This window comes from Lampetra planeri, chromosome 33, assembly GCF_965212315.1.
Source record: "Lampetra planeri chromosome 33, kcLamPlan1.2.h2, whole genome shotgun sequence".
NCBI lineage: Eukaryota > Metazoa > Chordata > Hyperoartia > Petromyzontiformes > Petromyzontidae > Lampetra > Lampetra planeri.
This window is the reverse complement of record NC_136139.1, coordinates 7174796-7194270: the sequence shown is the minus strand read 5'-3', so window position 1 is coordinate 7194270 and position 19475 is coordinate 7174796. Positions and strand designations below refer to the sequence as shown.

Sequence of the window (19475 nt, the reverse complement as noted above, 5' to 3'; positions counted from 1 at the left end):
TCACAAGATGTTCTGAATTTCTTATGAATGATGATGTCCTACCGATGTAGGGCTGTATTTGTTTAGTTACATATTTTGCTAATTTATATGTGGCAGAGCCAATTGTACTGACTATGGGTCGTAAAGGGATGCCGATTTTATGGATCTTTGGTAGCCCATACAGTCTAGGTGGTTTTGAAGCCCTTGGCTTAATTAGGAATTGGTATCGGTCAAACCTGAAAATTCAGGACCCTACTGGGTAAATAATAACATTATTCTATTGACTGGTGAATGCTTTGGCAGGACACGTCTCTCGACGGGAAGGTTGAGACTTACAACAGAATGGCAACAAATGGAGAGAACACACCAGGAGAGCACGCTCTCTGTGGAGATGGAGCAATGATATCGGCTCACGTTCAGGAGTCAGATGGATTGTGACATCGCACGACCACCATGGATGTCGACTTCTAGGGGATAACGTCATCCAGCAGTGGATTGATGATGGACGATTATGATAAAAACCTGGTATATGCATTGCCACACCATCAATGAAAAACTCACGTTGTTCATTTACTGCCTTAAACGGAACATACGTAAGAAGTTCAACATTCATACATAACAAGTGATATTTTGGGTAATAGAATTTCTTCATAGCACATAGAGAGACTGAGAAAATAAGAGTTGGAGACTGCACTCTACACTGTGATGCTTAATGAGAATAAAACTCTTTAAATATATATTCTCATCAAGTCCCATTCGGTGGCTGGACAGATGGGCTACATAACCCAACATATTCTTGCCTGCCCGCGGAGCCAACTTACGTGTGTTGATTTGTAGGTCAGGAGGAAAACACAAGGAGGAGCGATCGCTGGGGAAAGATGTGTGGGTGTGAGAGATTGGGGCAGGAGGCTGAGACATGATAAATCTTGAGAGATGTTTATTTCATTTCGTTTTGTGTTTATTACACTCACAGAAGCAGAAATTTACACTTGTTATATATTGCACACGTAGAGGTCACAGTAAGAGTTATGCAGCTACTCTGGCGATGGTGTACACAAACAATACAAGTTTGTGTTTAATCATCTCACAGTGTCCTCGTTGGCGATGGTCACTTCAGTTGATCATTATTCCACATTCCTATGACGGTAGCAGTTTTTTCCATAGGACTCAGATGACTTCCTACAAAATGGTGTTCTCTCTTTTTATATTGATGCTATTGATGATATTGATGGTGATAATGATGTTGATGATGATGCTAGGATTTGAATTCGGAAACTTTTTATTGCGAGTCTAGCGCTCTGACAACAGAGCTCCCTGTCCAGATAGGCTTTATAATAAAATCATTAAAAAGTAGACCTTTAAAGAAGGAATAATATCCAGGGGGATGTTGTTCCTGCGAATGAACATGTGGGATGGCAACAGCATGTGGAGACCTTCATCCAGCAGTGGATACACCATGGCTGATGACACACGTGCCGATGGCATCATTGGACGAATTATCCATTTGAATTTGTTTAAACGCAGTGCAACCCCCCTGCGTTACAGAACGGCCAAGGAAAGTGGATATCACAGAGGTACTGCTGTGATATCTGTATTCCTCAATGTAGAGGGCAGCAGAGTATTGTTCTACGCATGATAGTCGACACCCAAACCGATACAGTATTTTATTTCTCACAGTTGGAAATTAGCCACATTAAGTGCAGAGCCAAATTTCACGTGAAAGATTGTAGAGTTGTTGGTGACCGAGCTTAGACCTCCAACCACTACTCAGTCTATGTAACTGTCGGGGTCTCTATGCGAGCATACAGGTCTCTGCGATTCATCGGTGACCCGGCTGAAACGCGAATTCAAACCCAGGCTCTCAGCGGTGCCGACTCGGTGTTTTGACCTCCGCGCCGACCGCCGCCGCCGCCGCCGCCTCCAGCGTCACATCGTCCCGTAACGCGGCGCGCTCACGCACGGCACAAACGCCAGCGGCCGATCACTCCGCCGGCCGCTCGCTCTGCCCGACGCCGCAATCGGCGGGGGCTCCCGAGTCTCCTCGCTCGCCGGCCCCCGCCGCCGCCACCGCCGCCGCCCGATGCCCCCGGCCGCGGTCGCGCTTGGAGGGCGGCACGAGGTGCGGGGGCAGCTCGCGGGGCAGCTCGCGCCCTCGCAGCGCCGCCGCCACCAGGTGGTTGGCGACGGTGAACTCGTCCGAGTCGAGCATGCCGTCGGCGTCCACGTCGGACAGGCGCCACACGCGGCGCAGCGCGCACGCGGGCAACCGCGAGCGCAGCAGCACGAGTCGCGCGCTCGCTCCCGACACGCGGCCCCGCACGGGCGACAGCGAGCGGAACAGCTCCTCGTACAGCGCCTTCTCCTCCGAGAGCGCCCACGGCGCAGGCGACGAGGCGTCGCCGCCGTCGTCGTCGCCGCAGGTGGGAGACGTCGCAGACGCGAATCCCAGGTCCTCGGCGAATGGTCCCAGGGACGACGCGGGCAGGGCCTGGCCGCCCGGCAGCAGCAGGAGGGAAGGGCGAGGACGTCTGGATGACGACGGCGACGACGATGAGGAGGTGCAGGAGGAGGCTTCATTGCGGAAGCGGGAGAGCAGCGCCGGAGCGTCGCGCTGGAGGAGAGTGTCGACGGCGGCCAGCAGACGGCGCTCCATGGGGCGGATGAAGCTCATGTCGCAGTGCATGAGCCACTCCTGCATGCACACACACAACCACGCACGAGACACGCTCTCACGCACACACGGCAAGTGCTGTGGGCGAACACCTATGAAGGCCGACACGGTACTCAAGGGCGGTGGGTGGCCTGCACCATGCCAGGCTGTCTTTGTTTCCCCAGTTATGATGTTTATGCACCGCGCCAAATACTCGTTGAAGGGTGAGTTGACCTAGGGGAGACCCAGGACCGATTTCAGATATTCGTCACTGATGTTGGCCATGAGCGGGTAGCCAGGTTCTTAGCAGAGTGCGTTCACCGCTACACTTCCACGCTTCCGTGAGCGCAGGGGTGAGGAACCTACGCCCCGTGGCTTCATTTCACCCCGGCCTACACATTATATGTATCCGCCACTGCAAGAATCTCGGCTGCAGAATTCAGAAGGGGTGGGGGCGGGGAGCATTAAATCGTTACGAATGGGGGCTAAGGTGCAGCGTAGGGGGGTCAAGGATTTAGATGGGGGAGGGGGAGTGGAAGGTTCAGCAGGTGAAGGGGGGGGGGGCTGAGAGGCACCTGCATAGGCTCCATCTCAGGCCTGTCTCCCACTGGCAACCCCCACCGCTGATGCGCCACCTCCAGCACCGGCGCCAGGCCTCCCTGCGCCACCAGCTCCGTCAGGGCCGCCCGTCGACCAAACAGGGGCAGCTGGGAGTGCAGGGCGCTCACGATGCACGCGTGGGCCTGTGGGACACGAGGAGACACATCCTCCTCCAATCCAGCTCTCAGCGAGCACCTATTAAGGCAGGGCTGGTATGGCCAGCCCCATGGTCACACCCGCCTTTGTCTCCCCCAGTGCTGATGTTTACACACCGCACCATTAAATTACAAGTTTGCCTTAAACGGGCCGTGACCTGAACTGGAGAGCGGCCCAATACAAAAACGGGCTTAACAACAACAACAACGATTATGGACTTGACAACACCACGGATGTCAATAACTACAACATCAACAACATCAACAACCCGCACCACGGCTCACCCTGGCGAGGCGCGCCCTGGCGATGACGTCGTTGAGCCGGCGCAGGGGCGCGAGCCGCGGCAGGCTCCGCAGGTCGTTCATGAAGTCCCTCTCGTTCACCTCCAGCAGATCCCGGTTCCAGTCCCAGCGCAGGGGCCCGTCCCGGAACGCGGCCGCGTACACGCGCGGTGGCGACACCAGCGTCATCTGATGGCCCTCTCTCGTCTTCTGCTGCTGCTGCTGCTGGTGCTGCGGATGACCTCTGCCGAGGAGACGACCCAGGCTCCAGCAGAGGGCCCCGTGAGCGCGGAGCAGGGAGCCCGGCTCGCCCAGCTCGTCGGCGCGCAGCAGCAAAACGCGAAGCTTGTGCGGGTGCAGGTGGCGGCGCAGCGAGCGCAGCGCCGTGGCCAGGGCGCCGCGCTCCGACACCGAGGGACGCGGGGCGTCGCACACGAGCGCCACGCGGTCCGCGCGCTCGCAAAGCCACGCCAGGAGCCCGCCGTAGCCGCCAGGCAGCGGCGTCGAGCCTGTCGGGCGGTCAAGTGCACGGTCATTAGTTGGTTCATTCGGCGCGTGCGTCTGAGAGCTGGATCATGATCAGTTTCCCCCACGTGCACGCCGAGCAGACTCGTGGAACGTGGAATTGTTTTGATAGAGCCGCTCATCTCCTCCCTCCTTCATGCCGGGAGTTTCTCACCAAGCGCTCTACACGTGGTAACGTCGTATCTCAGCTCAACGTCGTTTAAAAGGGCACCCCCAGCAGCAGCTGTCCCTCTGTGGTGCAAGGAAACGAAGCAACTTGCCTGCGAATGGGCATTAGTTTTGCGAATGGGCATTAGTTTTGCCAATGGGGCGCCGGGCATTGCTGCCATGTGTAATCCCAGTTGAGTAATCTAACAAACACACGACTCGACACATTCGCCAATAACACAATAGGCGACTTCACGGGCAATGGACCTTCTTCACAACACTCAACCTCTCTGGCCCCTCTATGTGCTATGAAGAAGGGCCATTACCCGAAACGTCGCCTATTATACTGGATTCACGAAGGCGGTGTTGCTGACAAAGGTGACGCGCGCGAAATGCCTAGTGTCTCAGCGACAGTCACGTGCCGGCAGGGGGCAGTCGCAGGCCGAGCCAACGCCGTTTCTGCTTTCTAACAGCGTCGGGGGTCGCTCGTCTCTTTGTTTACAGCCCTGAGACAATGGTCACAATTCCACCTTACTATGGCAGGGCAGAGTCTGTCTGAAAAATACACGATTTTTTGTTTACTTTCCACAAAAGTTAAATACCAGCTGTTTGTTGTAGGTCTTAAGCTGTGAGGTGGCCAGACGATGGCAGGACATCAATGTATTAAATCCATCTGTGTGGCAATTTGAGTGTTACAACCGTTGGTGGGTTTTCTCCGGCGACTCTTGATATTAATAAATTGGCCTAATATCCCAAGATGACAGCATCCTCTTGAAAGGGTGTCTTGAGACTCACCGATGCCCTCCTTGGTAAATGACTGACATCAATTTGCGGTAACCTCAAAGTGAAATAGCCTATGTGTCTGCCTGCTCAAGTGAGTGGGTGTAATCCACATTTCTATGACAGGAGCTTGTGGAACCATAGAACCCTGGTTGACTTCCCACAAAGGGAGTTTATCAACCCCGAAGGGATGATGATGATGATGGCGGTGGGTGGGATTACCCATGTTTTAACTTTATAGACGCGATGGTTATTTGGCTTAGTGGATCATAGTGGCTCATAGTGGCCGTGGTGGCTATGCACATGGCCTGTAATCCAGCACTGTGGAGGCTTAGATTGGTGGATCACACAAATGTGAACTCCCCGTGGAAGTCGAGGAGGTGCAAGTACCCTGGTTCGCCAGGAGAAAGCGGTACGGCAGATGTGGCCTCCATATGTTGACATCTCTAAAGGATGGAGTCTCGTCCTCTCGCGCGCGTGGGCTTTCTTTGGGTGCTCATTTTTCCTCCCACATGTATTGTGAATGGGCTGAAAACATCCTCATGTATAGAGGACCACAGAGCTTGGGCAATTGTTGGCGCCAGCTCACCGCGGCGATAGCATCCTGGTCGACTGTGGTTCCACACGCCACAAAGTCTTTCTCCTTGAGAGTGAGCGAATACGATGCGGTAGCACGTTACAAGTTGATATCATGACAGCGTGCTTCAACAAAATGTTCACACTTATATGGGACTATCGTTTTAAATGGAAAAAGAACGGCTAATACTCTGTGTAACATGATAACAACTGTAATGTTAATAGCTTCATAAAGTCAAAGAGTCTCCACGTGTTCGCCATCATTGTCAACGCACGCCTGGAATCTTCTCCAGGTGGTCTCCAGAGCCAGGAGGCACATTTCTCGTGTTATTGTTGCAAATTCTCACAAGTGTTAACATCTTTGTTTAAGCACGCTGCTTTACTATAATTACAAGTTCGGTCAACTCGCCAAAATGTCATCCTGGCTTTTTGTCATAAGAATGTGGAATTTCCACCAGTGGCTCTGGAACAACAATAAACACGAGCACTGCCCATCGCTCACACGGAAGCACGCGGTATAACCCCTGCGTTTGCACCACCACGCAGCGGCGTTTAATTATGAAGCGAGCTAGAGAATGCCATCGCAATAATCAGAGCGGTTCACGCTGTCACGCGCGCGTCCCAACCGCTTGCCGCAAGGAGTCAACACAGAAGAAATCCGCGGAAGCCAGCCAGCCAGCAACATCATCAAGGCTTACTTTTCAGCCGGGATCTATCTGTCCGGGGTCGGCGACTCCAATAAATTATTTCCGCACCCGGTACACCATATCCAGTATATGGCTTGTGTGGCTATTATTCCATCTTGATTTGAAGCTTTCGTGACTGCAGGAATCCATACTCTGTGGTTCTTTCGGTAAGGTCTCGTAGGTAGAAATATTTAATGAAAAATAATATATCACGACGTTTCGATCGCAACACAAGCGGTCGTCCTCAGGCGGAAAAAATAATCCAGCAGTGGAACTGCTGAACCAAGAAGAACACAGCGAGAGAGCTGTTACTACAACTAGAAGTTCTATATGTCGGCCAAGGGCAAGCAGGCGAGGTTCTATCTGGAAAGGAATTACATCCCCGTACGCAAGCACGTCAGTTGTGGCTATTATTCCAGTTTACCAGCGGCTCGGAATATAATACCGCACCCGGTACAACATATCCAGTATCCTGTCCTCCCCCGGCTTTGTGTGAATTTAATAACAATAATGAAAGATTGCGGTGAATGTAGCGGTCACTAGTGGCTGCAGATGTAAAACGAACCCATTGCATACGATGCATTACGTATAAAAATCGCACACAAGCATTGTGCACTTAATAATCGATCGATTACTGCGTTGCTAAGCCCGACTAAACATGTAAAAGCGTACACTGTATACGCAGAACTCAATGATGTCTCTCCACATACTCTACAGAGATATTGTAGTGAATCTACTGGCTGTCCGGACAAACGTTATACAGGTTTTTTTTTCAAGCCACAAAACTCTGGACCGGTTTCAACAATGATTTGTGGCAGAGCCAAGCTTGTGGAACAAATGTTTGCAGAAATACCAGATGTTATTAGCAAGTCCACTCCATTAAAATATAGCATCCGTACAATGAGAAAACACGGAACTTTCGAAATCGTTGGAAGCTAAAAACTCGACGAGCAGTCTGCCGAAGTAAACACGAGAAGAAAACCGCAGAAACTACAACATCCGTTACCAATCTACACGCTTGACGACGGACATTGCGTAATGTAGGGGAAATCCAATGAATCCGATCACTTCTGTTTGGTGTAGCTGCTGCTGCAGTTGGTAGTGGTGCACAAGCACAATTCACCACAGGAACACATTCCTGCGGAGGGAGCTGGTAGGAACGTTGGGTTGTTCGGTCAATGGCCAGGGTCAACGGCGGCGTGGTGTATTCCGCAAATATGGCCGACTGTGAGGGCGGGCACAAGCCGGCGTGAGTAGGTTAAACGTTGAGTTTTATGAGGGCACCACGGGGTGACCAGCCCCTCCCCACCCAGCCCCACCCCTCCCACCCCCCACCCAGCCCCACCCTCCCCACCCAGCCCCTCCCCACCCTCTCCTTTCCACCCAACCCCACCCCTCCCATTTTTGGATGCACGACGGACGGACGGGCACAAGAATCCCCTGTGAGCTGGTGTAACCAGGAGGTCCCTACCAGTAAACTCAACGCATTCGGCAATGACCCTACTCCAAAAGAAAACATAAATACATACTGTAACAGGCGACGTTTCGGGCAATGGCTCTTTTTCAAATATTGTATGTGAAGAAGGTATGTGCTGTTAAGAAGGACCATTGCCCGATATGTCGCTTGTGTATGTTTTTCGTTTGGGACAGTTACGTATTGTTAAATGTGTTGAGTGTTTCGTTAACATTCTGGGTCAACACGAAATAAATCAGTGGAGGTCACATTCCACCGAGCTCAAAACGGTAAAAATCTGCGGAAGCCGTAGCAGCAACTATTATCGATAATGATGTTTTATCTCAGTGACAAAAAAGATTATTTATATTAAGATGACGATGGTTGTGATATTGATGATGAAAATTTGTGATTTTCATCGTGATGATGATGTGTATTGAATATTGTGATGAAGACAAATGTATGTTGAACTTTTTTCGCACCGTACGTAACCACCCGTTGATTACTTTGATTAAATTTCATATGTTTAGGATGATGGTTATGATGATGGTAATTATCACGCTGATTACAATAACAGTGGTTGTGATGGTTACAATGAAGATGACGATGATGAAAATAACAGCAGATGTGATGGTCAGGATGATGATGTTGATGGTATTCTTGGTATTGATTGTGACGTTTATACTGGTAGGAACCTCCTGGTTACACCAGCCCATGCACAGGGGATTATTCTGTTCGTCCTGCATCCAGGGAGGGTGGGGTTGGGTGGGGAGGGGCTGGTCACCCCGTGGTGCCCTTTTAAAACTCAACGTTTAACCTACTCACGCCGGCTTGTGCCCGCCCTCACAGTCGGGCATATTTGCGGAATACACCACGCCGCCGTTGACCCTGGGCCATTGACCGAGCAACCCAACGTTCCTACCAGCTCCCTCCGCAGGAATGTGTTTGTGGTGATAATGACTGTGATGTCAATGGTGGTGTTTTGTACCGTGCTGCCCTGCGGCGATCTCATCGTTGGGAATGCCCGGTGTGTCCACAAAGGTGACGCTCTCCAGAATGGGACACGGCAACTGCACACGCACCACCCTGCACACACACACACAAACATCCCCCGTGTAGTCGACACAGACTGTTGGGGCACGTGCAACGAGGGGTTGGTGTGGCTAGCACCGCACACCGCATGAGATACTAATTTTAGGCTGAGTCGACCTAGGGGAGGCCCGGGACCAGTTCAGATATAATCGACACTGGTTGTTGGTCGTGAGCGGGATTCGAACTCGGGTGGTCGGGTTGGTAGCGCAGCGCGCTAACCGCTCCCACTACCGCTGCAGACATAATACACACACCCCTTATGCTGGTAGGAACCTCTGGTTACAGCAGCCCACAGGGGATTATTGTGTCCGTCCGTCCGTCGTGCAGGGAGGGGCTGAATGTGGAGGGAGGGGCTGGGTGGGGAGGGGAGGGTGGGGAGGGGCTGGGTGGGGATGGTGGGACTGGGTGGGGAGGGGCTGGGTGGGGGGTGGGAGGGGTGGGGCTGGGTGGGGAGGGGCTGGTCACCCCGTGGTGCCCTTATAAAACTCAACGTTTAACCTACTCACGCCGGCTTGTGCCCGCCCTCACAGTCGGGCATATTTGCGGAATACACCACGCCGCCGTTGACCCTGGCCATTGACCGAGCAACCCAACGTTCCTACCAGCTCCCTCCGCAGGAATGTGTTACATCCACACCTACACACGAGGGTTGGTAAAACGACAACCGGAAAAGCGTTCATCGTTATCAAACTCGATGACCGGTTTCTGAAATTCAGGAACCGGTTATCGTTCTCAGTGGAATTTTGGAAAATAATGCTCCGATTGGCACGCGCGTACGGACAAACGGCACGGCGGCCTAAGTCACCGCGTGGTAACACTTTCCCCTCGGTTCGGTTAACATGTAAAGGCGCAGACCTGCAATTGCTCACTCGCGCCTCTGCCGCCAGAAGGGCCTCCACTAGAGGGAGCTATAGGGGTGTATTTGGTCTACTCTTCCCACGCTGATCAGACGTGTGGACGTCCGCACGCTTTACCCCACCACACGCGACTCACTAATCGTGACGTACCTCGATCATACGACTAAAGGGGGGGGGGGGTGATTTAATACACGTGCACTATTGCTACCACGTGCACTACCGCCGCGCCTGTTGATCAAATCGCACCCCCGAGTTTCGGATTGATTGCCAGTGCAGCGTGGAAACCATTAACATCAAGCAGCTCCCTTGGTTCCTCCGCTCAAAGAGTCACACGCGTGATGCCCATTCATCTCGAGCAGGGGTAGGGCAGCATGGGGCTCTTTGCGGACTGCTTCGTGATGTAATGTTGTGTGTGCACGTGCATTGACGGCTCTCGAAATTATTGAGTTTTTGTAATGAATTCGAGAAAAAAATGGCTCTTCTTGTTGTTTTGGTTGCCGACCCCTGGCTCGATACGTTTCTAAACGTGCGGTAAACCGGTTTTTATACCAGTGTTTTTACGCGGTTACCGGTAACCGACACTCAAAAAGTCACCTTTTGGGTTGCCACCCATTCCGCAGACCAAAGCTTCGGGCATTTTTACAGTCGGCACTCGGCTCCATCAAATCTCAGCGCATCTCGGCACGAACTCAATTCAAACACCGGGACAGGCGACAGCCGCAACTCACCTGGACATAGCCGCGCTGCCGAACGCCGCCAAGCCCGCGAAAGCAGAGTTCGCCTCCAGCACCAAGGCGTGCCCAGGCGTCACGCGTCCCGGTGCCTCCCCGTGCTGCACGATGGTCACGGAGGTCGTGGCGCTGCCCGGCTGCAACACTCCCTGCTGCAGCTGCTGCAGTAGCAGCTGCTGCTGCTGCTGGGAGCTGGGGCCGCCCAGCAGATATCGCAGCAGACTGGTCTTGCCCGCGGCCGGTGCGCCCAGGAGCAGCACCGTGGGAGGGGAGTCGAACTCTGCGTCGCGCAGCTCGGCGGCGCGATAGGCGGCGTGGAAGCCGTAGCGGCGCTCGATGGGCAGCACGTGCTGGCGGTAGAGCCGAGCCAGAGCCCGGGCAGCGGGCAGGCGCTCGGCCTCATCCTCCTGCTGCTGCTGGGTTTCTCTGCGGCTCGCTGATGAGCCCCTGAGTCGGGATAACATTGCCGTGGACGAGGGGTGGTGGTGGTGCCCTGTGTACGTGCGTGCGCTGCTGTGTATGTCTGTGTTGGTGCGTGTCTGTGTTGGTGCGTGTCTGTGTTGGTGCGTGTCTGTGTTGGTGCGTGTCGTTGTTTTGTCTGTCGGTGTATATTTTCTGCGTCTGTTTTAGCGAGTGCTCGCTTAACAGCACTTTGGCTACACACGTTTATTAAGAGGCTATACAGTAATACGGGGGACCTTTATCTTTTCGCGAGTTGATCTGGACGATGTTTGTGTTGGTCTGCGTCCCTGCGTATTTGTACCTGCGTATGTTAATTTGCATGTGTCAATATTGTGCATCTCTCTCTCGTGTTGCTGTCGCACTGTGCATGTTTGTGTCTGAAAGTGTCTGTGTGCGTCCGATCCTCCGTGTGCGCCTGGAACTTATCACCATTATCATCACACCTCAACACCGTACGAACTACGATGAAATCCACAAACTACGAAGACGCCCCTCATTTCGTGTCGGTCACCGTAACAAACCAATACACACCGGTACGGAACATGCAAGTACCTACATCTGTGTTATCTATCTGCACTATCTGTTACACCACATCACGTCTGTTTACGCCTCTCATCCCCGACCGCGATGCGCCCGTTCTGCCCAGAGCAAAAGCTGAAAGCTTCCCCGCGGGCTCCGAGATGCTGAACGATGCGAGCAGCGACCGGGGGGGGTTGTGGCTGGTGCCGGACCAGCTGGTGCCAGGGCAAGTGTGGGTCTTCGGGAGTGCCGGGGACTGCACGCAGAGCTGCCTGTGAAAGGGAATTCCCATGCACCCGCGTCCACTGGGAGGAGCGCAGGAGGAGGGCACGGGGCGCCGTTGGCACTCAACTTTATTTTTAGGAAGGCACCATCGACTGTACGTGTGGATGTCACGGGCGCGTTCGAGATATCGAGCCAAGGCGCCCGACCCAGCCCCTGCCCTCGCTAACGCGCCACTATCGCAAATTCAACAGCCCCCCCTCCCCTCTCTCTCTCTCTCTCCTCCCTGGATACACTCCAGACGGTGAGAGTCATCGTTCAAGGCCCTCTCCCCCCGGCCACCCGCTCGGCTCACCCACCAGCCCTCTCGCTCCCCACCCACCGCCCAACTCGATCCCCACCAACTTATCCACCCTATCACCCCCCCACCCCACCTTCTCACTCCCCACACACACCCATTATTCACCCATCCTCTCACTCCCCGCACACTCGCCCACCCTCTCACTACCCGACCACGACACACACACGCGCGCATCAATTTTTGGCCTCTATTGAAAAGAATTCGCACCCGCGACTTCTGCTCCGGTGGCTGGTACAGTAAAACTGTGTCGCTAAGACCCAAATGTAGAGCCAGATTCACCTCGGATCACCTTGGCGATTTGCCACGCAGTACTTGGGCACACAGCATTTTTGAAGGGAAATAGGGCAGGTTTTTTTGTCAAATTTCTGCCCAACGGAAGCTTTAACCAATAAGCGAGTCTTTTTTTTAACTAACACCAGATTTGAAAAAAAAATGTTTCATTGCGGCGGAGTGGAATGCGAGTGCTTTGTGTGGGTTATGGAAGTGCAAGTAATGGTTGGTGAGTGTGACGTGGTGAGAGGTGAGGGTGAGAGAGGTGAGTGGGTTGGTGAGTGTGATGCGGCGAGTGCCGTGAGTGGGGTGGGCTTGGTGTGAGTGGTGAGAGGTGAGTAATGTGTGATGTGGTGAGAGATGAGTGATGTGAGCTGGTGAAAGTGTGGTGTGGTGAGGGTGAGAGAGGTGAGTGGGATGGGCTGGTGAGCGTATGGTGAGGGTGAGTGAGGTGGGTGATGCGAGTGTGTGGCTTGGGGGAGTGAGTAATGGCTGGTGAATGTGTGATGTGGTGGGGGTGATTGATGTGAGTGGGGCGGGTGGGGGTAATGTGTGGGTGACGACCGATTCCTGCTCACGACCAATAAGGGTGGCGAATACCTGAACCGGTCTTGGGCCTCTCCAAGGTCGACTCGGCCTTAAAATGAAAACCTCGTGTGATGCTGCCACCCACCAACCTCATGTTGCCGTGCAGGCCCTTCACAGGTGCTCGCTAACAGCACTGCCCCAACAGTCTGTTACGGTTATACGGGGGGGGGGGGATCTTTTTTTTCCGATGTAACGGGGGTGTGACACGAGTGGTGTTGCGGCTGTGTGAGAGGTGGGTGAAGTCCGCGCCACTCCTCTTAAGCCCCGTCCCAACATTCCTGCAATTCCCTGTGCCGTTCCATTCGTCAATTTTCTTGTTTTGATTAAGTTTTTTCACCAGTTTATTTCACTTGTGCCATTTGTGTCATGCCATGAGTCGAAGACAATTATATATAGAACTTTGGCAGTAAGCAAGCAAGCACTATATCACCTCGTGTCGAACAGCGGCTCTTGAACGTTGATGTCACATAATTACTAAATTCCATTAAGTTGGCCTCTTTACTCGTACTACGCAGGCCTTCACTCACATTTGCATGCTCTGCAAACAGTGCTTCGTGTAAATAAAACCAACATGTCGAATTCTCAGCGCTGAAAGTTTGCCAAATGAAGTGAAAAACTCACACTTGATTATTGTGTGTGTGTGTGGTCATTTGTGGTGACCAAGTTGAGGACCCTCATCAACTCGCTACTCCGCTTGACGACCAAGTGTCGTGATCGGGCGACGAGAGCACCTGGCTTTGACCCCATGCCCCCAGCAGTGCCGGCTCGGCGTCAGCTGCCCGCGGTGCCGCCCACCCGGAGCCACCCGCCCACCGCCGTGCGTAGGCGTCTAATACGTTTATTTGTTCTGGGTTTTGCGATGAACGTTCACATCCGCTTCAAAACGTCACGACCAACTCCGCCACCGCGGGAGCGCAACTGCTTACGTACAAGATGACCTGGGCGCTGATAGACAAAGATCCCCCGTGTAGTCTTAACAGACTGTTGGGGCAAGCGCTGTTGACGTGTAGTACCTATGAAGACAGGCAGGGCACACGAAGGGGTGGGTGGCCAGTACCACGCCCGGCCGCCTTTGTCTCCCCAGTGGCGATGTATACACACTGCACCAGGTACTCATTTGATGCCGAGTTCGACCTAGGGGATGCCCAGGACCGGTTTAGATAATCGCCACCGGTGTTGTCCGTGAGCGGGAATCGAATTCGAGTCGCCAGGGTTCGTAGCGTGGCGCGCTGACCGCTACACTACCGCTGATAACGCACACACACACGCACACACACACGCACGCACACACACGCGGCTGCAACATCCACTGGGGGGACTGTGGAGGGGGCAGTGGTGGGGGCGGACGGCAGTGCGCTGGCTGCGAGCGATATCTGAATCGCTCCTGGGCCCCCCCCCCCCAACAACCCGCACTAACGAAAGTGAAGAAGCACGGTCGAACAAACTCCCACGACCAACATACCATGGGGGGGCGGGGCCTTCAGACGAGGGGGGGGGCAGGAGTGATTCTACATCCGTAGTGAGGACGACGACGATTGCAGGAAGCACGGAGCGACAACGCTGAGCAGAAACGCCACGGCACCCATTCCCACCGAACGCAACGCGGCCCCCTGCTAGGCGAGGTGGGTTAGGCCAGGTCCGCGGGCGGCTTCCGGTCGGGCGTAACTTGGTTGAGGTCGGGAAAATGACTTTGTCCTGGTTCGAGTTTAGTCCAGGTTTATTTGGGTCAGGTCAGGTTGGAGGAAAGTCAGGTCAGGACACAGGTCAGGGAGTGAAAGGTCAGCTCTAGGTGTCTTTGTATCAGGTCAGTGTCAGCACAGGTCTGGTGGATTCAGCTGAGGTTAGCTAAGGTCAGCTAAGGTCAGTTTAAATCAGGTCAGTCGAAGGATGCCTCAAAGATCAGGTCAGGTAGGGTCAGTTCGGAACATTGATAAAGTCAGTTTAGGTTGGATTGGGTGGGATCTCGTCAGTTCGTGTCCACATGGGACTACTTTTTGCGCAAGTTCTGCAGAGCCTCAGCAGCTGCCGCCTGGTCCTCCTCCTCCCTCTTCTTGATGAACACTTCTCGCTCCTCCAGGAACACGCGGTACTCTTCAGCAGAGAGGCTGCTCACAGCGCACGAACACAACGCACGCCACACACATACGCATTTGCACATGCACAAATGCACAAACAGATACACGCGCACGCATGTACGTACGTGCGTGCCGATGCACACCTTCTGTGGGGTTCCCTGTGCGATATTCACGAGGGCCTCCAGTTAGTGAGCCCTTAGTGAGCCATGAGCCGTGAGTGAGCCAAGAGAGCAGTGAGTAAGCCGCGTGAGCCTTAAGTGTGTCCTGAGTGAACCGTTAGTGAGCTGTGAGTGAGCTGTGAGCGAGCTGTGAGTGAGCCATAAACCGTGAGCCATGAGTGAGCTGTGAGCCGCAAGGTGTGAGTGAGCCTTGTTTAAGTCTTGAGTGAGCCACGAGTGAACCGTGAATGAGCTGTGAGTCCTAAGCGAGTCGTGAGCCGTGAGCCGTGAGCCATGAATGAGCTGCGAGTGAGCCATGAGTAAGCCCTGAGTGAGCTGCGAGACGAAAGGTGAGCCCTGAGTGAGCCGTGAGTGATCTCTAAACGAGCCATGAGTAAGCCCTAAGCGAGACATGAATGATTCATCAGTGAGCAGTGAGCGAGCTGTGAGTTACAAAGTGAGCCACGATTGACTCCTAAGTGAGTCGAGAGCTGAGAGCCAAGAATGAGCCTTGAGTGAGCCATGAGCCCTTCCTTGAGCCCTTGGCGAGCCAGGGCGAGCGACGACTCACAAGGGGACGACCTGCAGGCCGAGCGAGCGAGCCGTGCCGATGAGCGACTTGCACACGTTGAGCACAGAGGTGTCGCGCACTCGGAACGGCTCGTCCTTCGCCTTGATGCACGCGATCTCGTAGATGTGCTTCAGCGTCAGTTTCCCGGCCACCTCGTGGCCTGGGCGAGGAGGAGGTGACCACGACAGAGACGCAGGGGGTGAGTGGGGGTGAGCATGGCGTGTTGGGGGGGGGGTAAGGAGATACTGGTGGGTAGGGGCGGGGGGGCTCAGTTTTAGTGGAGTCGGCATCCTAGGAAAAATATTGCCGTGCCCGGCACACCACATCCTGTATACTTGCGATGGATGTGGCTACTGGTAGTTCACGTGCCTACTCCGGCCTATTTGCGAGCAAGAAAAATAATTTTGTCAGAAATGAAGCCCTGGGTAGATGTGGGTAAGTGAGTGAGTGGGGAACCCCTTGGTGTAAAGAGGGCACGAGACTCCGTGTTGTTATCCAGGGTTACTGAAACATTAACACGGTCTTCTATTCACCATGTGACCAGCAGAGAGCGCCATGAGCCCAGACACAGGACCCGGTGAGAGCCGGTCTATAAACACGTGCCGTGTTTCAGTACCGCGTTTCGAGATGCAGTTTCACCGAGACGATGCCATACAAATCCACATTGCATTATGCGGACTCACACAGGAACTCACAGACACACACAGAGATGAAGATAAGGCTGCGAGCATTGTCCAAGCAACGTGGCGCTCACGTTACATGTATACAAGGCATGATGGGAGAAGTTGTGCCTTCCTGCTGTATGTGAGCAGCACACCTTCGTGTGTTGTTAAATCCCGTAAAGATCCATGAGTGACTACCCCTATAAAAATTAACGGTGCCAACTTCTTCTCTGCAGCGTCTTGAGATGCAGCCGCTCTTAGTAGCTGTGTAAATCCAAAATGCATTGTTCATCGTAAAAAGAACGCAAGGGACGCCCAGGCCTTTACAACATGACAATAATAACCTCAATGATAAACACATTTAATAATCGTCGTGTCATTTGTTAGTAACAAAAAGCCTCTCCGAGTCTCAGGAATCATTTTCATGAAGGACCTGCATTGGCACTTTGCTTCATGTGGGTGGAAACCGGAGGCCCTGGAGAAAACCCCAAACCGAGCAAAATCACGGGGTGACACGAGTAGCCCCAATGCAGCCTCGGGGGGGGGGGGGGGTTGACCCCTGCTGATGGGCGCCCGTCCAGGTACGAGGCAGACTCGGCCCTTGCTTCAGCTTCCGAGATCCGACGACATTGGGCGCATTCATCGCGACGTGGCCCTATACTCGACACGACGAGACAGGTCGTGACCCCTATTTGTCTGACCCCCCCCACCCCCACTTCAGGTCCCCTCACCCGTCTGTCGCGCTCCCTTCTTGATCCCGGCGGCTGCCTTGAGGAAGTAAGACGTTGTCGGCTGCCGAAGCTCCAGGTCGTACGTGCGATCAGGCTACACAGGAGGGGCCGGGGGGGGAGATAAACAAATTTTACAAACCACGGCCAGTTCCTAACGCTTTCCAACTTCGTCCGACAAGAGTTGACGCGAGTTGACGCGTCAACTCTGGGGACGCCAATAACTCTCGTGAAGATGATCCAACGCGAACGGATCTAGTCCGTGCGCTAAGAGCAATTCTCCTCCTTGTGAGCACCGCGTGAGATGGCAACACTTGGGAGTTGTCCCAACACCTTGAAATCGCCGACAAAAGCGAATTATGCAAGGGCAGGGGAAGACAGAGGCAGGTGAAAGCAGGCCCGTGAAGGATTCTAAAACACTTGTGCGAGCCATCTCTGAGCTAATCCCCAATTCGATGCGGAGGCAACGGAGGGGACGTTGGGGATCGGAGCGATGCGTTCACGGTTATGAGCGTGAGCGCGAAGCGTGGCTGCTCTGGGCTGCATGGCGCAGTGTAAATGACACGGGCTTAAGTGATGCGCACGCCCTGGTCGTCGGGATCAATCTCAAGGCGCCAGCGATTACTGTGGCCAAACGGACCGATTGGGCCAGTGCCGTCGGCTAGCGAGTGTGGGACACACGCACACAGCAGCCTTATACCGTGTGGAAAGGACTCGTTGGAAGGTTGAGACAGATTAGGGAAGGCCACCAGGCACAGGTTCGGATATCGCTCGCCACCGATGTTGTGCGTCGGTAGAAATTGAACGGGGAGATTATTGGGATCATCGCGTGAAGTGCCGTGATCCACTTATAATACAACCTGACCGCGCGAAGCAATTCAAAAAGAGTTTAATCTCTCGGCAGCTTTGTGAAAAAGATACAAAGAAGAATGTCCATGGAAGATAGCGCAGCGGGCACTGCTGAAGAAATGAGGAATAAAGAAAGAAACATTTTGTTGGACTTTTTCGCCATTGCACGACACAATCGTGCGTGGGAATAGAGGGTGAAAAGCAATTACGGCACAATCTCGAGAGCGGAAATCTATCAGCGACACCGTGTTCAGCTATTCTATTTTTTTATCACGGGAAATATTTATGCACGTACGCACGAGGTGGCAGGGGAGGACGAGGAAAATGAGGTGGGGGCGCGGAGAGGACGACGAGGGGGTTTCTGCACAGCATACAGATACGTGTATTGGTGTTCATTGAAAATAAACGTATTAGCTAACTCTACCACGAGGGTTGTTTGACCGTACTTCGCCATGCTGGTCAGTGCGGATTGATGAAGGAAAACAGCGGCCAGGGTCTGTGCAGACATCACTCGCCACTGACGTGAGACATGCCCTGGCATTGAACCCAGGTCACCCGGCTCCACCCCAGTGGTAATCTCAAATAACGTTTCAAGCGAAGACCCGAGGTGTAACAATTCAACCCCGGGCAAATTCGATGAATTTACACAATCCAGGGCTGCGATTCGATTCAACAATCAATCCGTTTTTTTGTTGCGTTTTCACCGTCTTTTTCTTCTGTGTCGTTTCTCGTAATTTCTGTGCTGTTCGTCCAGTTTTGTTTGCTCCATTGGCCAAAATGAAACATTAGCATTTCATTTGCATCAAACAAACATTGATTCGTGCACACACAACTTGATGCACGCACTGCGAGCCTTGAAAACGGCAACGGACTGATTAATCAAATGCATCGATACACCCCTGATGATTAGGCACGGAGCAATACACTCCTTCCCACCTCCACCCACACCACCACAGTACAGTACAACGCATTCTCACAATTTGGGGTCACATCACGTCCTAGGTTCCATCTCATTTGTTTTGCCTTATTCCTTCCATTCAAAAACAGTTTAATCTCTGATGATGATTGCTTGTGTTGCAATCGAAACGTCGTATGCTATTATTTAATTGAATATTTTACCTTCATACGTGACTTTACAGAAAGAACCAAAGAGTAATTCCTGCAGTCACGAAAGCTCCAAATTAAGATTATTCATTCCAATTTGCCTCGACATGACTTTGGCATATAATCTTAATGGATCGTAACTGACAGATTCCTAGATGCACAATTTGATACGCACACATTGTACACGCATCGATTTAAAATCGATGAATGGATAACGCGCACAACAACAATAGTACTCGCTCATTCATTAATTGCAGGGAAGCCTCACCCGAGTCTCAAGGCTCACTTTCAGGAGGGCCCTGTATTCGCGTTTGGCCCATTTCGTGTCATGCGCATTATGTGCGTGCAGGGGGGAAATCGTGGGAGTACCCGAGCAAAATCACACATATGAAG

At 53.1% G+C, this 19475-nt stretch overlaps 2 protein-coding genes across 4 annotated transcripts in view; both read right to left on the bottom strand.

Moving 5' to 3' along the window:
- Positions 1-894: 894 nt before the first annotated feature.
- On the bottom strand, positions 895-11990 carry LOC144729727 (EH domain-containing protein 3-like). The gene is made up of 5 exons (XM_078610169.1): positions 10511-11990; positions 8822-8919; positions 3670-4175; positions 3205-3372; positions 895-2671 (listed from the first exon to the last, which is right to left on the bottom strand). Exons 1-5 carry the CDS (start codon positions 10975-10977, stop codon positions 1961-1963), a joined length of 1950 nt encoding a protein of 649 aa, XP_078466295.1. The 5' UTR covers positions 10978-11990; the 3' UTR covers positions 895-1960.
- Positions 11991-13757: 1767 nt separating this feature from the next.
- Positions 13758-19475, bottom strand: part of MRPL11 (mitochondrial ribosomal protein L11) — a 100168-nt gene continuing 94450 nt past the window's right edge. For all 3 annotated transcript variants that reach the window (XM_078610172.1, XM_078610171.1, XM_078610173.1), the window contains exons 4-6: positions 17133-17226; positions 15740-15899; positions 13758-15040 (exon numbers count right to left, since the gene is read on the bottom strand). In XM_078610172.1, coding sequence (XP_078466298.1) covers positions 14923-15040; positions 15740-15899; positions 17133-17226 — 372 coding nt within the window. In that variant the 3' untranslated portion in view covers positions 13758-14922. The remainder of the gene's footprint in view (positions 15041-15739; positions 15900-17132; positions 17227-19475) is intronic.

What these genes read in the sequence shown, in the direction of transcription:
- LOC144729727 (XM_078610169.1), bottom strand. Translation starts at nt 10,977, where the DNA reads ATGTTATCCCGACTCAGGGGCTCATCAGCGAGCCGCAGAGAAACCCAG. An exon ending in GATCGCCGCAGGGCAGCACG is followed by an intron (nt 4,176 to 8,821) that starts GTACAAAACACC and finishes ACCGCCCGACAG; the next exon opens with GCTCGACGCCGCTGCCTGGC. An exon ending in CTGAGATGGAGCCTATGCAG is followed by an intron (nt 2,672 to 3,204) that starts GTGCCTCTCAGC and finishes GTGTGCATGCAG; the next exon opens with GAGTGGCTCATGCACTGCGA.